We start from the raw sequence: 23,607 nt of genomic DNA on the forward strand, positions 1-23,607 counted from the left end.
GCCTGGCCTTAGGGATCCTGGTAGGGAGTGCCAGGCTCACGACTCTGTTTTTGTACTTTCAGGGAGGGGTTCATGAGGTGGGGAGATGCTGGTCATCGGGGTGGTTGGCACCTCTAGAAGCACCAGAAACGGGTTTCAGCCTGAGCTTCCCGTGGCCCCCAGGACAGAAAAGAGCGGGTCTGGTGTCACCAGCCTGGCTTCTGCCCACCATAAGGGCATGCTGACCTCCTGCCACCCTAGAGAATTCCTGGGGAGCCTGGCGTTGGAAACCTGGATAGGGTGCATTCTATTCTTCTCTTTGTACCTACCAGAACACTGCCTGCAATCCATTTTCTTTGTGATTTCCATTTAGCAATTGCACTGTTTTTTTGTGTCCCTTTAGAGAAAGCCAGTAGAAACAGCTGTGGCTAAGCCTCCTCACCCCCCCCCCACACACACATCTTCTCTTTCCCCCCCCCCCAATAATAATAAGTGTAAAGTCAGAAAAAGACGTGGAAAGAGGTTTGTTACTAAGAGTAAGCACAGCTGTCTTGGCTGGCTACATTAATTTTTTGAACCGCCTTCCTTCTTCAAGAACACTAATCTCATTCCCGTGCCAGGGAGGAAGAACCCAGGCCGGAGGGGAACGATATTTCTTGCTCAGGGCGGCACACCCTGGGAATACGGAGTAGACTGACTTGCAAAGCCAAGTAGCCTAAAGCATCCTGCTAGTGGCCTTCCCCAGCTCTGTGACCTTGTGCAGTCTACTTGGGTTTTTTGTTTTTACCTAATTTTCTCCTCTTCCTCCTCTCTAAAGTGGGGGTGACAATTCATGATCCGGCCACCTCTCTGTCTCCTCCCTTGTTTGATTTTCTTTTCCTATCATAATGCACACACTGGCCAGCTTTGTGTTTAGGACCGTAACTCTAACTCTGTGGTGCTGGAGGCCTCAGTGGGTTATGTGTAGATGAATCTGGTCCCCTGCAAGCTGACCTGAATGTGGGTGAGAGCAGGTGTCCTTTGTCTCAGGTTGTTACGAGGCTTTACTTCTGCTTAGTCATCTCAACGCGAAGAGTTGGTCTCTCAGCACGAAATGGTAAATAGTTATTCACAAATAAGGACAATTTCTGGTGGATCTGTGGCCACTTTTTAGAATCTGCATGCTTTAGGAGAAGGTTCACTCCCTGATTCTGACTCTCCCATCAAATGTGTTGCATTTTCAACGAAATGTGTCACTAATGGCATCACAAAAAGGAAGCTCCTGAGTTCTGGCTTCATCGCTGGTCCTGTCCGTCTTGATTTTGCAGTCACAGAAATTCTGAAATGTAACGAAGCTTCTGTTTTATGTTGCGTTTTACCTTTGTTTTTCTCCAGAACACCGAGCGATCCAAAGACTGGTACAAGACCATGTTCAAACAGATCCACAAACTGAACCGAGGTACTGATTTCCACTGATTTGTAGAATCTGTGTGGTGCCCGTATGTTGGTTGTTTGGTGAAGGCCTGGATTTCTCCTCCAGAGAAGCTTGCAGCTGGACCCCATTTGGTCCTACCTGAGCTCAGCCATACACATTTGGACCAGATGGAGGGAGGGAGTGCTTGCCTCATTGGTGGGGTTCCAGGGCTCTCTTTAGCCCCCGCTCCCAGGTTGTGGCAGGCTGAACCCAGCCCTTGCCTGTGCTCCACACTCTCCCCGCCGAGTCTGTAGGCATCTCCAAACCCCCCTTGCTTCCTGCTTTAGGTACAGCGCTGCTGTCAGCCCCTGACTGCCTTGTAGGCACTGCACATCGAAAAAGCACCAAACCAGGCATCTAGAAAACCATTCTCACTCAGATTCAGTCCCTTAAGGACTCGTGTGTGATGTTAGGCTAGTCCCTCTGCCTCTCTCTGTTTGTCCCACTTCCCTTCCTTCGAGGGATATTGCAGGGACCGAAGGAGAGCAAAAGCCGCCCGGTGAGATATATGCCTGATGCACCTGTAAGGTGGTGTGCATCTGAAAACTAATCTAGCCCAGCGGCGAGCCAGTGCTTGGCAGGGAGTGCTGAGAGTCAGTCAAGTGCTGACACACCAGAGCCTGCTCAAGTTGGAAGAGAAACGCTTTCAGATCAGGGTCCGTGGGGCCGTCAGCAGGTCACGCAGCATGGCAGGAGATGCCCTGGCCAGTGCGTGTGCGGGCAGTCCTGACCCCGCAGCTTCCATCCGCCTGTGCTGCCCATCGGCTCTTAGGCGGGATGCCGCAGCACTGCGGGAAGGGTACCACTCCTTCCCCAGGCACAGCATCCTGTCTCCCCCTGTGGCCAAATCCAGTCTGGCCGCCTGGACTGGATGACACATGAAGGCGAGGAAAAAAGCATTCTGGTCAGTGTTGGCCCAGGCTTCAAATAAGCAATCTGACCGATTAGCTGTGTGTGCGTGCCAGCCAGCATCACTGTTAATGAGCTCCTGCCGTGTTCAAAATGAACCTGGCTGTGCCCCTCTGCACACAGTGTCTCGAGATTGAGATGCTCCGGGCTTCTCTTCCTGAGCCAAGGATAGAACCACCGCAATTAGGTGGATGAGCTCAGTACAAGGGGTGCTGGGCTAAATGTGAGGTCTCTGATCAGACGGGTCGAATCCACTGGTCCCTTCCTTAAGTTTACACCCATTTTTTTCCATTAGTCTGTGTCTTTCTCACCCGTAGGCCCAGCATTGGCAGCCCAAGTGCTGTAGCATGTATACTTTCTTGGAAAAGACAGTTCTACCCCTCAGGCAGTGCTGGGCCTCTCCCATGTTGTAGCTATAAACTCAATTTAAAGGAGAGCTTCTGAATAAGATGCCCCGCCCTATTGGTGGGCAAAGGTCTTTGAAAAATTAAGAATCCACTTGTTTGCTGTAAATCAAGTGTCTCTTTGCACAAGATTTGCCTTCAGATAAATCATTTTATGATAGTATTTTTATCACACTATTAGTGTGCATAATTTGTTTTTAGAATAAAAGGTGAAAACCTCAAAAGGTAAAACCTTTGTGCTGAGTGCCTCTTCCTTACCAGAGTCTTTAAATTAAGTGTGTGATTTTGGTGCACAAAATGATATTGTTTCTTTAGATGTGTCTCAACAATTCAGGCAAAAGGACTGGATTTTTAAAGAGCACTTTGAACTTCTTTCATATCATCCATAAAGCTCAGTATATCCCAGAATTCAAGGAGTCTGAATTGTGTATGGATTCCCATTCGTTTATTCTCTCCATTTGTATCTTCCTCTTATGCTCTCTCCCAAACCTGCTCCTCTATCCAGACACTCCTGAAGAAAACCCTTATTTCCCTACGTACAAATTCCCCGAACTTCCTGAAATCCAGCCAAGTTCTGAAGGTACCATAAACTTAGACAGTCTATCTGTTGTCCTAGCTTTAATTTAATTCTTTTAGTTCCAGTAGAGGCATACGATTGGCTTTTAGTTGTTGAGTTTTTTTTTTTTAAAGCCGCTTTTGGTTGGTAAAAATTTTATTTCACTTATTTGCATGATATATTATATTAAAATGACTAGTTTTTCTAATTCATTAATATATATTTGTGTGGTGCCTGGGTGCTTTAATAACACTAAAATAGGTAATCAGTCATTCAAAGGAGTCAACTGGGGGCTTGTCAGTTCCTCTGTTTTCTGGTGGATACTTTCAAAATCCACTGCTTTTCTCTGCTACAGAGGACAATCCTTACACTCCTACCTACCAGTTTCCTGCATCTACTCCTAGTCCTAAATCTGAAGGTAATTAAAGGGAAATCATATGCTTCTCTGTACTGGTGCTCTTACCTTCTTTTTTCACCTTGGGGGTTTTCCTGGTGGCTTGGGCTCTCTCCCCATCCTTCTGCTTCTAACCTTGTGTTTGTGGTGGTGGCCTGCTCCGTACTGGCTGTCTCATCAAATCTACCCAGATGGTATTTTAATCCTATTCCTGTGGAGTTTGCATGATTAATGGGATAGCCAGTGTAGCTTAGTTATAATGCTTTGGACATGTGGGGCTCTGGGAAAAGCATCCCCTTCTACCAAGGCTGTATATTTGTAGTTGTCACATGGTGCTAGAGGCTGGGCAATGACTCAAAAAAACTGAGTCATTGTGGCCGATGGGCAGAGGGAGCTTTATCAGCTATCTTAATGGAGTAGTTATCTGGGCAGTATATGCACAACTAACTTGTCACTGGGCCCTTGGGAATATATGTTCTGGGTAGGGACTTCACAGAGAGGCATCCAGGCATGAAGTTCAGTTGTGACAAGGAAGGTGGTGCTTGGAAATAAGGGTTTAACCAAGTGAGAAAGCATTTCAGGAAAAAGCTGGGTAGGATTGGACATGCCAGGGAAAGAGAGCCCCTTTTGTATCTGAGAGATTCTTTTCTGGGGCAAAGAAGTCTAGGTCAGGGTAAGATTATACATAGCCCATGAGCGAGGGTCCCAGCAGGAGGATGCTTCTAATTCAGGGTTTTTCTAATCTTGGATATATGACCAGGACGATTTTTATGAAGGAAGTTTTATGAAATTCTCTTCTAGGATGAGAGGTTGAGCATGCTGAGCTTCATTCATTTTGAAGAGCATAAAATATAGGCACCATTGTCTGTGGAATTGAACATAGTTCCGTATGACCTCTCTGCTCCAGAGTTTATTGCTACCAGGAAGCTGAATAAGGCCACGGCATTACACCATCCTGGAGTGGTAGCGGTTGTAAGATCATGTGTCCTACAAAACTTGTGGTTATCCAGAGAAAAGGCTTTGCATCACGACATACTAGATTTCTTAGGATGAAGCTCACTCAAAGCTCGACAAATAAGGGCTCGCTTGATAATTTTCAACACCCTGCTCCCTGTAATTTAGGAGACAGTTTTTTTTTTCTTTTTCAATTTTTGAAACCCCAGAAGGAATAAATCATCTTAAAGGATTAAAAAAAAAAACGAAATAGGATGAAGCTCTCTCTGATCACCACCTTGGTGCCTCTCTAGTCTAATTAGCTCCACAAATCATTCCACACAGTCCTCCTCATTGGGAAAGTCATTTATTCAGTTACTCCCCAAACTTTCACTCATCATTTATCATGTATCACATCACTCTCTGGGATGAAGTGTTGGGTACAGTCTTAAAATACCAGATGTGCACGTCAGTGCTTTGCAGCCTATGTTTCCTATGCAAGGCCTGTTACAAACAGAAGAAAAAGTCAACCCAACAAGCCAGTGCTGAGGAATCTAAAAGCTGTTACTTTCATTTTTATCAGTGGCCTCCTAACGGAGTCAATTAGGTGGCAGATATTCTACGAGAGCTGATTTTAACCCAGTACTCTGCTTAAGAAACCACAGAGTTGGACAGGTGGGGGACGTGGAGGGTAATTCTGTCTGACTGCAAATTTTGTTCTGTTGTTTTATTTGACTGGAGAACCCAGCCTACTCATAAAATAGGGCTCTCTTCCAGACAGGATGACAAGCACACAGTCTGCTTGAAAGCAAAGTGTCCCAAAGATATGGGTGGAGAAAGGCCATCCGAAGGAGCCTGCCTTGAAAACAGGGAGCGCCATGGGACGGAAAGAATGCCAGTTGCTGGGCAGCGCCAGCACCTTTCACTGTCATCCTGGCTCCTGCTCAGAGCTGCTTTGTCATTATCTGCCACACCTAGCAACCCCAGCTGACAGTGACGTCTGCTTTTTGGTACATATCAAGTCAGACCCAAGAAGGAATTCTGTCTCCTTTGCCTAGAGGCACAACACAAATAAGGGCTCGCGTGATTACTTTCACCCCCCCCCCCATAATTTAGGAGGCAGATTTTTTTTTTTCAATTTCCAAAACCCCAAGAGGAATAAATCATCTTAAAGGATTAGAAAAGGAGAAAATTAGATGGGACCTAAATAATTCACACTAACCATGACAGTTAGACTTTAACACACGTTTCTCAGAAGCCGTCCTCCCTAGAGACCTTTCAAAAATAGGGTCGGCTCCATCTGTCACCCCCGCTCTGCCTAAATGGCAGATCCAGACGCAGGCTCGGCTAGATGGAAGCTTTTTAGGAAATGAGTGAGACATCTGAGCTAGATCAGTTCAGAATTTTTATTTGGTTTCAAAACAGCAGATTCTCGAGTCTGTAGCTGGTTCTCTGGGAGGGCCTGTGAGGTTCCCCCCGGCCTTGTGCATGGCCCTGGTCTCCTGACAGGTATTTCACATTTCTTTCTGAACTCTAGAGAGATTTATGCCTGTCAGTGAAAGAAAGGTACTAGGAGAAGATCAGCCTCCAGAGATATTAATGAACGTGAAATTTAGACCAGTCAAGGACTATTCGAATGTGTGTCCATGTTGTGTGTTATTCCCAAAGGTACTTTGAAAGAAATCTGTAAATTCTAACAGATTAGTCACTTTGGATGCCTTAGTTATTTTAGAGACCATTCAGGTCAGCTGGAGCCAGTCTCCCCATAATTGCTATTTCATACGGTAGCTAGTTGGAAAGAATCTGGGTTTAAAAATCTGGGATCCTGAGTGGATTCAAGAGACTTTCACTGCATACCCTAACCTCTAGAAAGGTTATTTAAAATAAGATTAATTTACCAGAAATACCTTTTACTTAAGGCTAACCAAGTGAGTTTCCTTTATCCTTTCCTTGAACCACCCTCTCTTCTCCATCATCCCTTCCCGTCTGCCCTAAAGCTGGGGATTACCCACCATAGTTCTCCTAGAGGGAAATGTCCCTTTCTTGCATCTAGGTCAGAAGGACCTAGATGGAGTGATAGCACAGCGGGTAGGGCGTTTGCCTTGCATGTGGCTGACCCGGGTTCGATTCCTCCGTCCCTCTCAGAGAGCTCAGCAAGCTACCGAGACTATCCCGCCCACATAGCAGAGCCTGGCAAACTACTGTGGCGTATTCGATGTGCCAAAAGCAGTAACAAGTCTCACAATGGAGACGTTACTGATGCCCACTTGAGCAAATTGATGAACAATGGGATGACAGTGCTATGACAGTGCTACAGTGCTACAGGTCAAAAAAACTGTGGAACTGGGGAAGTAGTTTCTGGTGGAGAAAGAGCCCACGAGCCCCAGCAAGGGCTGCCACACACCTTCAGACCAACCTGCTCCCGATTGCTCCCTGCAACATGATGGAGAGGACCGGTGTGGGGACTAGCTTCAAGAGCGCATGGCTGCCTCACCTCCTCCCTCCTGCTTTAGGAAACAGTGGTGCAGTAACTGGCACCTCAGTGGCTCAGTCACAGTTCCGTGAATCAAAATAGTATCAGTAACAAGAATAACAAAACCTGTTGACATGGGACAGTGCTGTCACTGCCAGTTATGGAGCCCAGACCAGACCCAAGGCTCCATGCTGCAGGCATGGGGATGATTCCATTTTATCCTCCCAGGAAGGCCCCTGGGGGTCTTAAGAGTGTGAGGCTCAGAACGGTGAAGATGTGCAAGAGCACAGAGCAAGGGACAGTCAGGTTCCATTAGATCAGAAGAGCGCCCAGATGGGGGCTTTGGCTGACTCCACTCAGGTGCCTCCTGATTCCTTTCTTCCTTGCTGCACTTTGGGGCCTGAGTTGTCCCCCTGGCCAGGAGCTCCTGAATTCAGGCATCCAGTTTGCCTGGCTTCACTCAGCTGAGCCTGCTTTTTTGGAACTGCATGATATCCAGAAGCATGGAAAAGCTCCTTGAGTGATTTCATGCATACCCAGAGAGGAGAACCACTGGAACCTCTGGAATACCACCCTTTCTACCCTCCAAACGTGGTAGAAGATGCCCTCCGTGCTTCAGGGTAGGGGAGTTAGAGACAGAATGTGTGTGGGAAGTAGAATCCAAAGAGTGGAATCTCCCCGACTCCAAGCATGGTCAGATGTTTCTTTTATAGTTGATGTCAGGGAACTGCACGATATTTGCAAATGACACCTCCTTGAAACAGCAAAACCAGGTAACTAGTGTGTCACTTTGTGTTCTGCGTGGCCCCTGAAAACCCATTTGGTCAGGTGAAGGCTGTCCTGCCAGAGGTGATGTCCTTGAGAGCGGCCTCTGCTCTTGCTTTCAGATGCCTTTCCCACCTCTGCCCAGCAGGTGGGGGCCACTGTCCACACTGGTGAAGTGACTCCAGTTGCCCCCGCTGGATATCCCCAGGAGTCAGTGACAAGCCACAGGATCCTGGTCTGTTTCATTGAGCTTTTTTTTTTTTTCCCTTTTCTCATGAAGGGTGCACTGCAGCTAGGATTTACAGGGGCTGATTTTTTCCCAGCCACATCTATATTTGAGTCAAATGATCTTCTGAGGGCCTTACAGGATTTCTAAGAATAGCCAGATTTTTGCCCGAGTGCAGCACACATAGTTCTATTGTGAAGATGCCTGGCTGGGATCTGTGCCTTCTGCCCTAGACCCTAGTTAGGACTGCCCAGAAGGCGGGCTGAGCGCGCCGTCAGTCACCTTTGCTCCCATAACTGGAGCCGCCCAACAAGTGCAAGAATCTTCCACGGGCCCGCAAGGTAGTGAGTGAGGAGACTGCGGTTACTCCCTGGCCACCCTTCAGGCCCAGAAATGCCACAGGACAGGGGCACGGTGAGTCTTTTTCTAGCCCTCTGTTTCTCTCAGAAGCCCCCTCAGCCCCCAACCCGCCTTTCCTCCTCCACCCCATTCTCTTGCTCTACTTGTTCCATTTCAAGAAACCCCAAAACTTACATCCTAGTACTATTCTGCCTTCTATTTTGAGTTTTTGGGTCATTCTTTAAAGTGTGGTCGCCTTTAACCAGAACATAAAGAGCTTTGTCAGTCTTTTCCCAGGCTCCTAGGTGGACCCCCGTGCCTCTCTCCCCGTTTGCATAGTCTTCCTCTCCAGTCCCACCCACACCTTAGCCCTACCCCGTCTCCCTCCCATTCTCTCTATTTTCACTGTGCCTGTCTCTCTTGACCCCTTATCCTTTCCCTTCCTAAGTACCTTGAATGAAGTAGAAGGTATTGATTTGAGCAATGGGAAAAGATGGCATTGAACATGATCCACTGATAATTAGCAAAGAAATCTGAAGTGTCACAGCCTAAGAAATGTTTAAAATTGAAATTTAACTGATCCTGGTAGGTGATTATGCAAATGCTGCTTTTTACCTTTCATCCCATTTTGGCCAATTACATACTGTTAATAGAACAACTATTCTTAACAGGCGCTGTTAAGGATTATTAACTATTCCCCATTATCTTTAAGATTGTTATAAATTCTATTTTAAAAAAGAGGTTCAGGGGCTGGAGAGATAGCACAGCGGGTAGGGCGTTTGCCTTGCACGCGGCCGACCCGGGTTCAAATCCCAGCATCCCATATGGTCCCCTGAGCATGGCCAGGGGTAATTCCTGAGTGCAGAGCCAGGAGTAACCCCTGTGAATCGCCAGGTGTGACCCAAAAAGCAAAAAAAAAAAAAATTAAAAAAAAAATAAAAAAGAGGTTCACTTAACTCAGTCTTTCCCAAAGTGGGCCACACTTCTTTCACCCCATGAGGGGCACTAGAAGATTCAGAGGGTCATAGTAGCCTTGGGTCCAGTTGGGTGGGGAGATGCTTTGTTTGCTTCAAGATTCTAGACAGCTACTGAGTGATTTTTTTTTTTTTCTAAAAAGGGGCCGTTGGCCAAATCGGTTTGAGAATCTCTGGTTTGAAGTCACTGTGCTTGAAAAGGCAATTATGTGCCTCCTGGCAGTTTTAAGAGAGTGGTTGTCCCCAAATCGTGTACCAAGGACAGATTGACAAAGGCCTCATTGAGGGGCTAGGAGGACCCTTGGGGCCCAGCTTTGAGTTGTTCTCCCTGAGTAAATCCTACTTAGTGTTGGGCTTCTTGGAAGTCATTGGCACACGAGAAGTTCTGCGAGTTCCTGCCAAGGTTGGATGTTTGCTGCTTGGAGCTCTGAGGGGGGCACAGGCGGGTTGAACCTCACCATGAGCAGGAACCAGTCACAAGGTCCTCAGCTGAACCCACGGTGGCATTGTTTTCCATGGTGGGGGAGAGTGAAGGCAGAGTTTCAGACACAGACAGTGTTTGTGTGCATAGGCAGCTTGAGGGACACCCTCCTGATTGATCGTCTTCACTATGGTGAAAATCACATGTTCCCTTTGGCAAGCTCTGGTGTCTGGACTATAGAGTGGTGATTCTTGCACCCGCTTTGCCCTTTCCTTGGGCTTTTTGCTTTGTCCCTTCCATCTGGTTATAGAGCCAGCCTGCAAGAGAAAAGAACAAGAAGCAGCAAGTGACAGAGTATAAATGACTCCGTTTTTCTCTCTGTGCATGGACACCAGCAGAAGGGCAAGCAGAAGTCGTGGGGTAACTCAGAAAACTTGCCTTGGCTGGAGTGATGCAGGAAAATAGAGCAAAGGCTTCGCAGGCAGGAAGTCAGTGTGGCCAGCACGGCTGTACATGACTTGGGTTTTGCACAACAACCTCAGCTTCTGTTTCACAATAGAAACTACACTGGAGTAGCCACAGCTGCATTGCGCATAGGACAGAGCACCATGGAGCACCTGTGCCCTCCCTGGTTTCCAGGTGTCACAGAGATTGCGGATTACAAAACTTCGAATCCATCACTGCTCTGTTTGCGTCCCAGAGAGTGGCCCAGGGCAGATGTTTTGGACCTTAATTTGGTTCTTGTTTACTGGGGTTTGGGGGGAGCACTCCCAAACTCCCCACTACTACTGGGGCTTCTACTAATTCTGTGGTTGGAAACTGACCTCTAGTGCTCGGGGGACCATGCAGTGCCAGTGATCTCCCAGGAGTCTGTGACATGCAAGGCACGTTGCCTTAACTCCTGGACTATGTCTTTAGCCCCTGGGCCTTAATTTCTTTGCCCGTAAGATGATATATTTATGTACCTCTTGGCATTTTCTTTTTTCTTTTTTTTTTCAAGACAGAAGTGAACTATTTGTACATTACCAATTACTTTTAGATATCTAATAATTAGAAATTACTATTGTCATTTAGCACAGTGGGTAGGGCGTTTAACTTGCATGCAGCTGATCTGGGTTCAATTCTTCTGTCCCTCTCGGAGAGCCCAGCAAGCTTCCGAGAATATCTCGCCCGCACGACAGAGCCTGGCAAGCTACCCGTGGCATATTTGATATGCCAAAAACAGTAACAAGTTTCACAATGGAGATGTTACTGGTGCCCGCTCGAGCAAATCGATGAACAATGGGATGACAGTGACAGTGATACAGTGAAGGATAGGTAAAATTTTATTCCATTAGATCTATAAGATAAACATTAGGCATTGAGAGTTAAATCCATCTTACTTGGGTTTGCCCCCCGCCACCCCCACCTTTTTTTTTTTTTAATCTTTGGATCACATCCAGTGATGCTCAGGGTTTGCTTCTGACTCTGCTCTCAGGAATCACTCCTGACGGTACCCCCGGGAGACCCTAAGGGATGCTGGGGATCAAACCAGAGTCAGCTACATGCAAGACAGGAGCCCTACCCACTGGACTATCTCTCCAGCCCTGGTCTGCCCTCTTAGTAGTCGGCACGTTGACGTGCCCATATCAGACTCGCATGGACACTTTGCGAGCAGCATAAAGCAGTTCTCTCAAGATGCCTTGGATGGCTGCTTACTCCCCCACGCGCATTCAGTAATTCAGACTTCCTTCCCTGCTGCCGGCATGTCCACATCTTTCCTTCTTTTACTTTTCAAAGCCCATGAGCTATTTAACTTCCCAAGCTGTTCTATTTCCCCCCCCCGCCCCCATCTGTACTAACTATTTCTCCATTTCTGACACATCTTCTGGATTTCCATTGTTAGAAAGCTCTAAGGAGAAAGGCTTTTTTTTGGTTTGTTTGTTATTTTTTTAAGAGTTCAGAGTTGTTATTGTAAGGTCTTTGAATATTTATAAGCTATTTTCTCCACTTTCATGTCTTACGTCAAGTATGGGGTGAAAGTTAGAAATCAACTCTGATTTTTCTCTAGAAAGGCTCTAATTTTTCTGTGATTGCCAGAGACTCGGGGTTTGAACTAAGTTGCTTGGCTGGACTTTAAGCAGAACAGACATTTCTTCTTAATCTAATTTTTCATTTGGCAGTCACCATTTGTCAATCAGATCCCTGCAGAGTTGATTCATAGTTTTCTTTAACATGATGGTATTTCATCAGTGAAAAATCAAAAATTTTGTTTAAAGAAAAACAGAAAAGTCTACACAAAAGTCTCCAGAACAGTATTTCAGAATATGTATTTTTGGATACCACTGTATATCTTTTTCCTATTCACACAAGTTAAATAAATTTGCATTTCCAGCTTATAGCACAGAAGTTTGGTTATGGTGGCAGAAGAACTTAAACCAGGTTCAGTGTTGATATTGATTACTTAATGTTCTTATACCAAGGAGAAAAGAGGCGGGGAGGGTCGAGGTGGGGAGGAAAAGGTAAACTTAATCTCTACACAACGCCTTTCTATTATTTGGGAGTTAAGAGTCTAGGGACAGGGAAATGGGGAAGAAACAAGAGATGATATTAAAGAGGCTCTCTTTGAATAGTACCTTCAACAATAGTGTTAGCTTCATTTACATTTTACAAAATCTGAAGACCTTTTCTGTGTCCAAATTTAAAGGATTTAAGTTTACATAGATACAAGGACACACTAGATGGACACTTTATCATGAATGGATGCTTTGGCTTGTATGTAGGTTATATGCTTTAGTTAAAGTTGTTTCATATTTTAAATGAAGTATGTGGGCCTTTGTTGCATATTTATAAAATCCGAATATAGGTTTAGGAAACAGTAAAATTCAGACTGGAGTGATAGTGCAGTCTTGGTAAGGCTGAGTTATATATACACCAGCCATGGGTATCCTTTATTCTCAGGAAAGAAAGCAATTCAGGAAACCAGGCTATGGTAGAATCAGAGAAATGAGTGTTTTTTTATTGTTTCTTTCCCCTGGCTGTTTCATTGATATCAGAATTTCTTTATTGGGCATTGGGTGTTATTAACAGGGAGCTTTGCTATGTCAGCCAAGGGGGGCAGAGAGGAACCACTTCTGGGCCTCCCCATCTAATATCAAAGAAGGCTCTGGGGCAAAATTTGGGGCAGCCAGCAGGCCAGACCAGAAACTCTACGCCAGCCTCTAGTTCGGCCAGGCTGGGGACCTTGTGTTTCAGTTTGTGCTATAGATACATATTCGCTGAAGGAGGACCTGGATCTCCAGGTGCCCCCTGGTCTTCCTGCTGTCTGGCATTCTGAATGGGCCTGCTAGACCACAGGTCCGTGTGGTGGGTGGTCTCCACAAGCCTGCTCCTCTCCAATGTGGTTTGCTGTGGTGTCGCTCCTCGCGCTTGGCTCCTTCTCTCTCCGCTGGGCTCTCTGGTGTGGCCGGATCCCAAGGCAGGACTGTGGAAGCAGGGGACAGGTCACTCAGTTCTCTCACCGTCGCCCGATCTCTCCTGATGATGTTTCTATTTTGTTCACTAGATGATGATTCAGACCTGTACTCCCCTCGGTACTCCTTTTCTGAAGACAGTAAGTGACTTGGAACTTCCTGACTTGAGGGAGAGGCAGGGAGGGTGGCGGGTGAGGAAAGATATCTTCCTGTTGTTGTTTTTATCAGTTTTAAGTCTCTTGTACATACTTTTCCTTCTCCAGCAAAAGTGCCTCTGTCTGTGCCTCGCTCAAAAAGTGAGATGAACTACATTGATGGGGAGAAGGTAGTTAAGAGGTCGGCCACACTTCCCCTCCCAGCTCGCTCTTCCTCACTAAAATCTAGTCCAGAAAGGTAAGTAGGCCTTCACCTACCATCAGCCCTGTGCTATTAAGTGAGAATGAGAACAATCTTCTGGTAAAGTATAAACTCCCTCTGCTGGGTCAGGCTGCATTGGAGCCAGGAGTCAAGCTGACCTGATTGTGAATGTTCACTCTCCTGATAGTGATGTCGTATTCTCTTTTCCTTCCTTCCTTCCTTCCTTCCTTCCTTCCTTCCTTCCTTCCTTCCTTCCTTCCTTCCTTCCTTCCTTCCTTCCTTCCTTCCTTCCTTCCTTCCTTCCTTCCTTCCTTCCTTCCTTCCTCCCTTCCTCCCTTCCTCCCTTCCTCCCTCCCTCCCTCCCTTCCTCCCTTCCTCCCTCCCTCCCTTCCTTCTTTCCTTCCTTCCTTCCTTCCTTCCTTCCTTCCTTCCTTCCTTCCTTCCTTCCTTCCTTCCTTCCTTCCTTCCTTCCTTCTTCCCTTCCTCCCTTCCTCCCTTCCTCCCTTCCTTGCTCTTTTTTTTTGAGTCTCAATGTCCTTACTTACAAAATGGGAATAATTTTATGTTCATAGAGTAGGTTGTGGGCTGGAGTGATAGCACAGTGAGTAGGGCGTTTGCCTTGTATGCGGCCGACCCAGGTTTGATTCCTCCTTCCCTCTCAGAGAGCCCAGCAAGCTACCAAGAGTATCCCTCCTGCACGGCAGAGCCTGGCAAGCTACCATGGTGTATTTGATTTGCCCAAAACAGTAACAACAAGTCTCACAGTGGAGACGTTACTGGTGCCCGCTCGAGCAAATCGATGAACAATGGGACAACAGTGACAGTGACAATGACAGAGTAGGTTGCAAGGGTAAGACAAAATAATGCAGATAATATTTTCTGTGTGCCAGTACAGAACAGACTTCGTGAATATTGACTATAATCTTCCCCTTTTGCATTTTTCCCCTAAGAGAAAGCATAGCTGTAAGATTTTTTTGTGCTTTCCTACTATCAATAAGACTTATGGCAGAGAATATAATTTTAAAGTAAAGCAGTGCTTATCTGTGTATTTGTTTATATCAACATACTTTAGTGATACAAAACTTGGATTGATTCTCACTTGAGTCATCTCCCATGCAGCCCTATGTTGGGCCTCAACCCTAGGACCATATATATACATATATATAACATGTATATATATATATACATATATATAAAACATGCCTTCTCTCATTGAACTGCTGCCCCAGCTCCTTTTGGTCATCTCTTAAAGCCTGAACTAATGAAATGGTTTTCTTTATTTCAGTTCTGCAGAGCATCTAAACTTGGTTTCCATTCATCTCCCTGCTCCAGCTTCTACTTATCAACACAAAAGTAGCTTTCTCCATACTGAAATACAAACCTAGTTTTGTACCTCTGTGCCTTTCCATCTTCATAGACAAATGCTAGACTGTTTGTAAAGCCCTACACATACTAAGAGGCATCTACCTGAAGAGTTTGCTAATTAATCTGAAAGGAAGGCCGGGTATGCCAATAAATCCTTTACAAGTACATTAATCAAGTGCCTACATGTATTTTGTGCATGGATTGAACCAAATGTTATGGAGGAATATAAACATATTTTCCACTATATTTTTATGTAGGGGCCATACCCAGTGGTGCCGGTGGGCCAGAACTACACCAATTGTGCTTGCCCAGGTGTGAGAGGGAAGACAGTGGGTACTTGACATCAAACTCCAGATCTCACCTCACACTTCACACCTGCTAATATGTGTCTGCCACCCTCTCTCTCTTTCTCTCTCTCTTTCTCTTTCTCTCTCTCTCCTGTGTGCATGAAAAAAATCAGAGTTCCTGACCTCAAAGTCTTACAACAAAAAGTAAATGTAAGCACAGTGCAAAAAGCAATAATGTTCAAGCTTAGAAATTTTTTGCATACAAGGCCAGAGATATTTCTCAAAGAGTGAGCACTCCTGGGAGGTCCTGGTTCAATCCCTGACATCTCACCATTCCCCAGAGCTGCCAGTAACAACCCTTGATCAGGGCACCAACAGAAGCCACAGAGAAATACTTGTTTTGTCCTAAATGTGTCCCACCCACCCTCTAAAATTGGAGACAATAATCAAGGGTTTATGCATGCTCTGAAGCCGATCACTGAATGCCAGATTAAGTAGCTCTGCTGCCAAAGATGATGATTTGGGAGCTTTGCGGAGTGGGTGAAGAATAGCGATGTCACAGCTGGGATAGCAAATAACATTTATTGAATGGTTGCAGTGGACCTAGCAGCGTCTTGCTTATCCCTACAACGATGTTAGTTTTCAGGTGAGGAAGGTGAGGTAGCAAGAAGTAAAAGTACTTGGCCCAGATCACCGCACTAGCAAGTGCCATAGCAGGGATTTGAACCACAGCCTACTGGCTCCCGAGTCTACATTCTCTTTCTGTACTAGCATGAGTGGGAAGTGCTGGCATGTTTGGGAAATGAGAGCTCATGAAAGCAGAGAGAGGTGAAGGATTTTTTTCTCAGAACAAGCTTGCTGCTTTGCCTCCCTCCCTCCTTTTCTCTTCCTGATTTTGAGCACAGAGAACCTCACGCCTTCTGTGAAGTGGACACAGAGAGCAGGAAACCAGTACAACCAAAATGCCTCTGCCTGAGTTTGATTATCTGCTTCGGATATACAAATTCCTTGACTAGACTGCAGTCAGCCAAAATCAGACCATGCCGGATGTCAATTTTCATGAAAATAGCTCTCATAGGATTTTCTTCCAACAGAAACGACTGGGAGCCCCCAGATAAGAAAGTGGATACAAGAAAATACCGTGCAGAGCCCAAAAGCATTTACGAATATCAGCCGGGCAAGTCCTCCGTTCTGACCAACGAAAAGATGGTAATGTGCATATTGAAGTTCTTTTGTCTCACCCTGCCATGTTCTTTAATCCGGATGTATTGTGCACTTGGATTACTGTATTTCTCCCTTGAGATAGACTTGCTTTGTTTAGAAGACAATGAAAAACTGAAGTATTTTTACCCTTTTCATTTTTGCAGGTGTTCATAAAATAAGTCCTACGAGTCAGCTTTAAAAGAATCCTTTTATTTGTGGCATTGTTGCTCTTCTTGTGCATGGTTTTAACTCATTTTAATTTTTCTGCTAATATAAAGATTAATTGTGACACTGTCTTTTATGTATATATATATATCTAACTGTGAATTTTATCGGGCTTGTTACTAACTGGACAAAGAGCGTGTGGGGGGGTTGTTTGTTGTTATTTTTTTTAAGTGACATTTATTTGAACATGCTTAAAATTTGCAGAACTTGCTAGTACATCATGCCAAACTAAATAATTGATACGATGTTATGACTTGGGAGGAAAAAGCTCCAGGCTGTTAGAAAAACATGTTGTTAGGTCTTTTCTGCCTAGTGCAATAAATATTGAGGGATAATTTCCTTTTCAACCTGGTATTAACCAGTCATATCTCCAACTTATTTTAGGCGTGGGAAATCACCTATATGGGCAGAACATGGACCACCCTGTAAAAGCAACTGTTTTGGGCAATGAGAAGGAATTTTTACAAATGGATTTGTTTTGTGTCTGCCCATCACACTCCCCCTTTATCCCCCTCCCTTAGAAAAGGCTGGTTTAGAATTCCGATTGTGGTTAAAGGGATTCTCCAAAGCCCTGTAAACATCACAGCTCTCCAGCCGAGCCAGCCGGATGGAATTACCATGCTGAGGATTGGTTTTTAGTAAAATACTATTACCACACAGAGTTTAGAATAAGTAGATCTCTGAAATGCAGATTCCAAATTATTTTCCTTTATCCTCTTCTGCTCTACATGTTTTAAAGGAATGATTGGCTTAGCTTTCTCTAAAATAAAAATGTGACATCTTTAAAAACACAAGTTGATTAGCAATTTTAACTAGAAAAAAAAGGACAGCAGTTCACAAAAATGATTTAGAGTTGTCATTCTTCAGCATTTACAGCATACCATGGTTATTTTAAGCAGAAAGTTCAGAGAGATAGCAGGGGGTTTTGTCCCTTGCTCTTCCCTTTCAATACAGGTTCTCTCCCTATTGAAATAACAAGCTTGGCAGGGGACCTGCCACATGAATATTCCTGGAAGGAAAGTCCTATTCTTGACATGCTTGCTTGTCATTGACACACTTGAATGACAAAATGAGGATACACCATAACATTTTTTAAATGACTTTGGGTGGTTTTATTTTTTTTGGGGGGGGACATTATTATTGATCATAGATGGCCACTGCTTTTATGTGAAATCTGTAGCTTTTAAAAATTTCTTCTGCCCCCTCCCCCTTTTCTTGTTTCCTCATACTTTGATCATTATTCAGAATAAGGAAATAAAACAAATACTCATTTTTCTCATTGATAGCACAATGGTTACAAGTATCTGCCAAACCACAGTTCTTGGGATCATTTATATTGGTCTTATAAACATTGAAAAACAACACTTAGACCCATGGGGGTGTGGTCCAGGGAGAGTATAGGGAGCTGCAGTGATCACACCCACATATTGCAAAGCAGCGTTTAAGGTGTATAGCCCCACGAAGCCCCCTGGATTGTTCAAGGCTTGTAGGTCTACCCAGTAATGGGGCGTATGGCCAGTGAGCCACATGACTGTACAATTGTTTGGTTTAGGGCCCTTTCCCCTATTTAACACTTTGACCCCCCCAAAATCTTTCTTATTTTAGAGAGAAAATTGAACTCAGTTTACTCTATCTACTCTTTGCAGTAGTTGAATTCGTTTGCTCCCCTCTACTTTTATCACAGGAAAAGTTGTAATTGAAGTGATTTTTAGTTTGTGAATTATGGATTTTGGTACCTTGTACCCATTTTTCCAGAATCTGAGGACTCCCTACTGCCATTACCATTACCATCAACATATGCTTGTGAGTTGGTAACTAAATAAGGACAATAATTAGGGGCAGATATAGAATCTAAATTTGTCTGCAGGCATGCACAAATTTGTTTTGGGGGGAAAAAAATAAAAAGATGTGCTTCTCCCTGTACTTTTAAGCTGAAGCCTGATGTATCTTAAAAAAGACTGTGTCCTGAAAGGGATGTCTACTCATGTTCAAAGGAAGCCTACAAGGGTCAACTGTCAGGGCTACTTAGAGGCTGTGTCATCCCTGGAGTCAACAAGACCACACCCAGAAGGTGAAAGACAACACAAGCCATGGAAATGTGCACTTTCATGACCTGTTCATTTATTTGACAAATTGATATGAAGTTCTTCATAATTGCTTAGTCCACCTTCGTATCATGCACAGATCCATTTTCTTCTCTTCTGGCCTTGGAATTGGAGCTCTCTTGGGCAGATCCTGCTTGATCAGAAGTGGCTTTTTTCAGTCTTAATCCCTTTACATTTCCTTCCAATTACCTATCAGAACTTTCCCAGCTCAATTGAGCAAATATATACAGTTATACATGATAACTATTATGTGTCAAGCCCTGGATAAGCTGTTAAGGTTTCCTGCCCCTATAGGAATATGGTGGGAAATAAAGACATCTCCTACAGGTTTACCTAATGTGTTTTTTCCCAAAACATGGTCATTTTGAATTCTGTCTTGAGTTGTCAAGTTGATCTTCCCTCTTTAAGCTTGACACCATGTGCAAACCTCATGGGTCATAGGGAGTATGAGAAGTGGGATATAATCTAGTGCAATGGTTTTAAGACTATACCTGTGGATCAGAATTGCAGTGGTTGACAGTCACCAGTCTGGTGTATTGAGAACTGGACGAGGATTTGGAAGATCTGAGTTCTGACTAAATTTCTGGCTCTGACTTTTGTCTTGGGGCAACTCATGTGACCTTTGTGAACTTCATTGTTTTCATTTTAAAGCAAAAGTATTATCTGGCCTGCCAATCTTGGTGAAATGTTGAATAAGGATTGTTATGGGTAAAAGGACCACATCTGTGCAATGTTATACATCCATAGAACTGGGTTAAAATTGGATCCTATGCAACCTCTGAGAACAGAGCCAGGAGTAATCCCTGACCATGGCCAGTGGGGCCCCAAGCCCCACACACACAAAAAAAAACCTGTATTCTAGTCTCTGGCTCCTGGCCAAGCAGCAAAACTGTCCTTGAGGAGAATCAGCCATCTTCTTGGTGAGTCTCCTATTCTCCCCAAAGCTGCTGCCACGATGCCAGTTATCCAAGAGAAAACTTAGCCTGCCCTGCCAGCTTAGGTCAGAGACGTGCTGTACACACAGAAGGGTGTTCCCCGTTACTACATAATTGGTGTTATTACCCTTTAACTCTTTCTTTCTGGTAACTCAAAGAGCTTAAATGAGACCCACTATTTCAGCTACAAACTAGTTGACATATCACCTAATTCAGCTCTTTTATTGCAACAGGGGTGATGGGGGCGTGGCATTCCTTGGCTGTGCTCAGGGCTTACTCCTAGTTCTGTGCTCAGGGATCACTCCTGGCAGTGCTCAGGGGACTGACGAGGGATCTAAACCCAGGTCAGCCACCTGCAAGGCAAATGCCTTACCTGCTGTACTGTAACTCCAGCTCCTGTTTTTTTTTTTTGTATGATTCAATTCTTGATACAATATTCCTCTCAGCAGTAAAACCATTAGCAGACAACCTCTAGGTAACAAAATTAGGTTAATTCTTTCAGGACTGACTAATAAAAGGTCAGTTTCCTGAAAGAGTTGATGCATTTTATTTTTTAAAAAAGCTCCATCTTTTCCCAGAGAGCAGTTTCTAAGTAGCTTTTTAAAACAGTAAACATGAGGGGCTGGAGTGATAGCACAGCGGGTAGGGCGTTTGCCTTGCACGCGGCCAACCCGGGTTTGATTCCCAGCATCCCATATGGTCCCCTGAGCACCACCAGGGGTAATTTCTGAGTGCAGAGCCAGGAGTGACCCCTGTGCATGGCTGGCTGTGACCCAAAAAGCGAAAAAAAAAAAAAAAAACCCAAACAGTAAACATGAAATACGTTTCCACAAGCCCCATCATATAAGGACCTAGGACATTTGAACACTTCCTCCTGGAAAATCTTGTAGGTTAGTGTGCCTCATTTCATCGACCAAACACAGACACCATCAGAGTCCATTATTGTACATAATTACAGAATCTACTGAGGAACAAACATTCTTCAGAATGTAAGCCTTGGATCACTATGAACTATTGAAGGAGTTTTTAATTTGAATATGAGAAGACAATTTCTGTTTTATATACACTGGTTCCAGCTCACTTGTATTCAGCCAGTGTCAGTTAAAGGAAAGTTTTCTTTCTGTAAAGGAAAAGTAGGAACATTAGTAAGGGTTCTTCTAAAGAATTCAGTATAAGCAATGGGTAAAGGGAAAGGTCACTCGGAATTTTACACAAACTACAAAAAGCCTGTGAACTGAGGGTTAAGGAAAACATATCCAGGAAGGCAGCCTGGGAAGGTAGGGGCGTTGGGGACGGGTCTCCTGGGCATTTCTAGACCAACCAGGATGGGTCTTCACCGTGAGGACCCAAGAGTACAAGGGTTCTGTGGTGCTGGGGGTTATTTGGATCATCCTGGTGGGGGGGGGGGTGCCAGGGCTGTACCTGGCAATGTATGGGGACCCATGTCATGCTAGGAATTGAACCAGGGTCAGCCACATGTGAGGAAGGCATCTTTTTTGGTATGTGTTTTTCCCCCTACCATACCGGAAATCCAGCGCAGGGCCTTATGCAAGTCAGGCAGGTGCCTATAGCTTGACCGCACCGTGGCCCAACAGATGCGCACCGTCACCCCTGAACTATTTCTCCTCCCCTGGGAGTGGATTATATCAGGGGATATTTTCACTCTTTTTTTTTTCTTTTTGTGTCACATCCAGCGATGCTCAGGGGTTACTCCTGACTCTGCATTCAGGATTACTCCTGGCAGTGCTTGGAGGACCAGGGGGACTATATGGGATGCCGGAGATTGAACCCGGGTCGGCCCAGTGCAAGGCAAATGCCCTACCTACTGTGCTATTGCTCTGGCCCTCAGTATTTTTGCTCTCACACAATACACACTGTGTATTTATGTTGTTGAAGAAAGACATCATGTCTCTCTTCTGTGACTGCCAGGGGCTTTGAAACCTGTTTGCTTGTATGAACTTAATCGAGCCATGAGTGTCAGACACCTTTGTCTGCTGTGAACATAGCTCCCATTAATTGCACACAAACCTGATTTGCTTTCCAGGTATTTCCTTCTCAACTCATTATTTTCAGAAACACATTTTATCCCTCTCTGGGATAATAAGGTACAGTTGCAAGGTACAAAAACATTATAAATATATTTGTAAATATGAAATCCCATAGGATCAAATGATGGGTCTCAGTGAACTAATTCTAGATTTACATAAAGGGAGAAATTAACACTTTTTTTTGGGGGGGGTAACATAACAGAAGTTTTTTTCCCCCCTGTTGTTCTGTTATCTATCTTGCTCCACTTTCCCTCGCTTTATTTTTTTCCCAGTTCTTTAACATTTATTTGTTAGAACACAAAGTATATTCTGTCTGTTTTCATTCCCCACAGATGCTTGTTTAAAATGTTTTTTTACCTGTGTCTTCTGTTTTTTACTTATGTCATCTGTCACTTTACTATGTATGGGACATGGTTTCTCACCTACTCATGTGCCATTAAAGATGCAGTATTAACAAATTGGCTTAATACAGTGTATTTGCATTTATTTTGAAAACTTTAAGGCAGCCTTGCAAAAATACTAAAACTGTACTAGCCCATTAAAGTGATTTGCTCCACTCACCTGGCAACAATGGCTAAATGTTTGACGTGTCCACCAGATTGTTTGTTTGTGACTAATAGATCTCTGTCAAGAGGAAATAATGGCCTTTTTTCTCTCCACAGTACTGTCAGTGCTGTGAAGGGGTAAAGTTATGCCTACACTCAGATCTGTGGCAGCGGGAGCGGTGTGGGGGAGACTTCTCCCTACAGTCCAGTGGCCTTCTGCCTGAGGACTGAGAATGATCCCCCCACTGGCCCTTGCCGCAGTGTCTGTTTCTAGAAACCCATCCTCTCCCACCTGTTCGCGCTGATGGCGCTAAGAAAGAATGGTTGCTGCTACTGAGTGCAGTTGCCCTGTCACCTGGAGACCACTGCATCTCTACTGGCCTGTTCCTATGTAATCTTTGCATAATGTTATCCTTCTCTCTCTTCCATTTCCCTGTCACCAACCCTTTATAGAGTCGGGATATAAGCCCAGAAGAGATAGATTTAAAGAATGAACCTTGGTATAAATTCTTTTCGGAATTGGAGTTTGGGAAACCGGTAAGTTTACTAGCCTCAGTGGTTATAGACACCTTTTGAAATGCTGCTGTTGATGTGCTGTTGCCGCTACGGAGTCAGCTCTCCTTGGAAGGAGTTCAGGAAGTGGGGAAGGGCCATGTCCGTTGCCAGTGCGGGATTATCTATTCTTACTCCACCCTGTGTAAACTTTCCATCACTTTACTTCACTGAGAAAGGAGGGAGAGCGCTGAAGGAATTTGTTCCCAGAAGATCCCAGAGATGCACGTCTAAATAAATCATTGCTTATCTTATCGTATATCGCCACAACTAGCAACAGTTTATTTTGTTTTCATTTTTTGCCTTGTAGATGGCATTATTTTAGCAGTTGGTTCAGTTCTTTAACCAAAGACTCTCTGACGTATGGTAGACAAACAGAAAAACGCAATGCACACAGAACAGCAACTTTATCACTGCCATAAAAGCACGTTTAAAAACACATATTCAAGGGAAATGCCATAGCAGACCCAAAAGGGCTTCTTTGTGCAGACAGGATCCGCGAATGCAACCCTTAGAGGTAACTTTATGTAATTGTTTCTTGAGTTAGGGTAATGGTAAGAATTTGAGCAAATGTATTTTTAGCCTAATACTGCTTCACAACCTCCAGGGAACTGTCTGTGTTGGCTTGAGTACAAATTAATTTAGGTACAATTTGATTTTTGACACTTAAAAAAGAGGGTTTTCTTAGCCCTGAACCCACATCAGTA

The 23,607-nt window shown here is 44.6% G+C and overlaps 1 protein-coding gene across 50 annotated transcripts in view; it reads left to right on the forward strand.

Moving 5' to 3' along the window:
- The window catches only part of SORBS1 (sorbin and SH3 domain containing 1), a 242,969-nt gene that overhangs the window by 163,084 nt on the left and 56,278 nt on the right, over nt 1-23,607 (forward strand). For 17 of the 50 annotated variants that reach the window (XM_055119308.1, XM_055119309.1, XM_055119317.1 and 14 more), the window contains 7 exons: nt 1,354-1,417; nt 3,251-3,325; nt 3,657-3,719; nt 13,371-13,418; nt 13,542-13,671; nt 16,382-16,496; nt 22,802-22,885. In XM_055119308.1, the coding sequence (XP_054975283.1) occupies nt 1,354-1,417; nt 3,251-3,325; nt 3,657-3,719; nt 13,371-13,418; nt 13,542-13,671; nt 16,382-16,496; nt 22,802-22,885 (579 nt within the window). The remainder of the gene's footprint in view (nt 1-1,353; nt 1,418-3,250; nt 3,326-3,656; nt 3,720-13,370; nt 13,419-13,541; nt 13,672-16,381; nt 16,497-22,801; nt 22,886-23,607) is intronic. The other 33 variants (XM_055119324.1, XM_055119328.1, XM_055119322.1 and 30 more) reach the window with 4 other exon arrangements.

This window comes from Sorex araneus, chromosome 11 (genome assembly GCF_027595985.1).
Source record: "Sorex araneus isolate mSorAra2 chromosome 11, mSorAra2.pri, whole genome shotgun sequence".
Classification (NCBI taxonomy): Eukaryota; Metazoa; Chordata; class Mammalia; order Eulipotyphla; family Soricidae; genus Sorex; species Sorex araneus.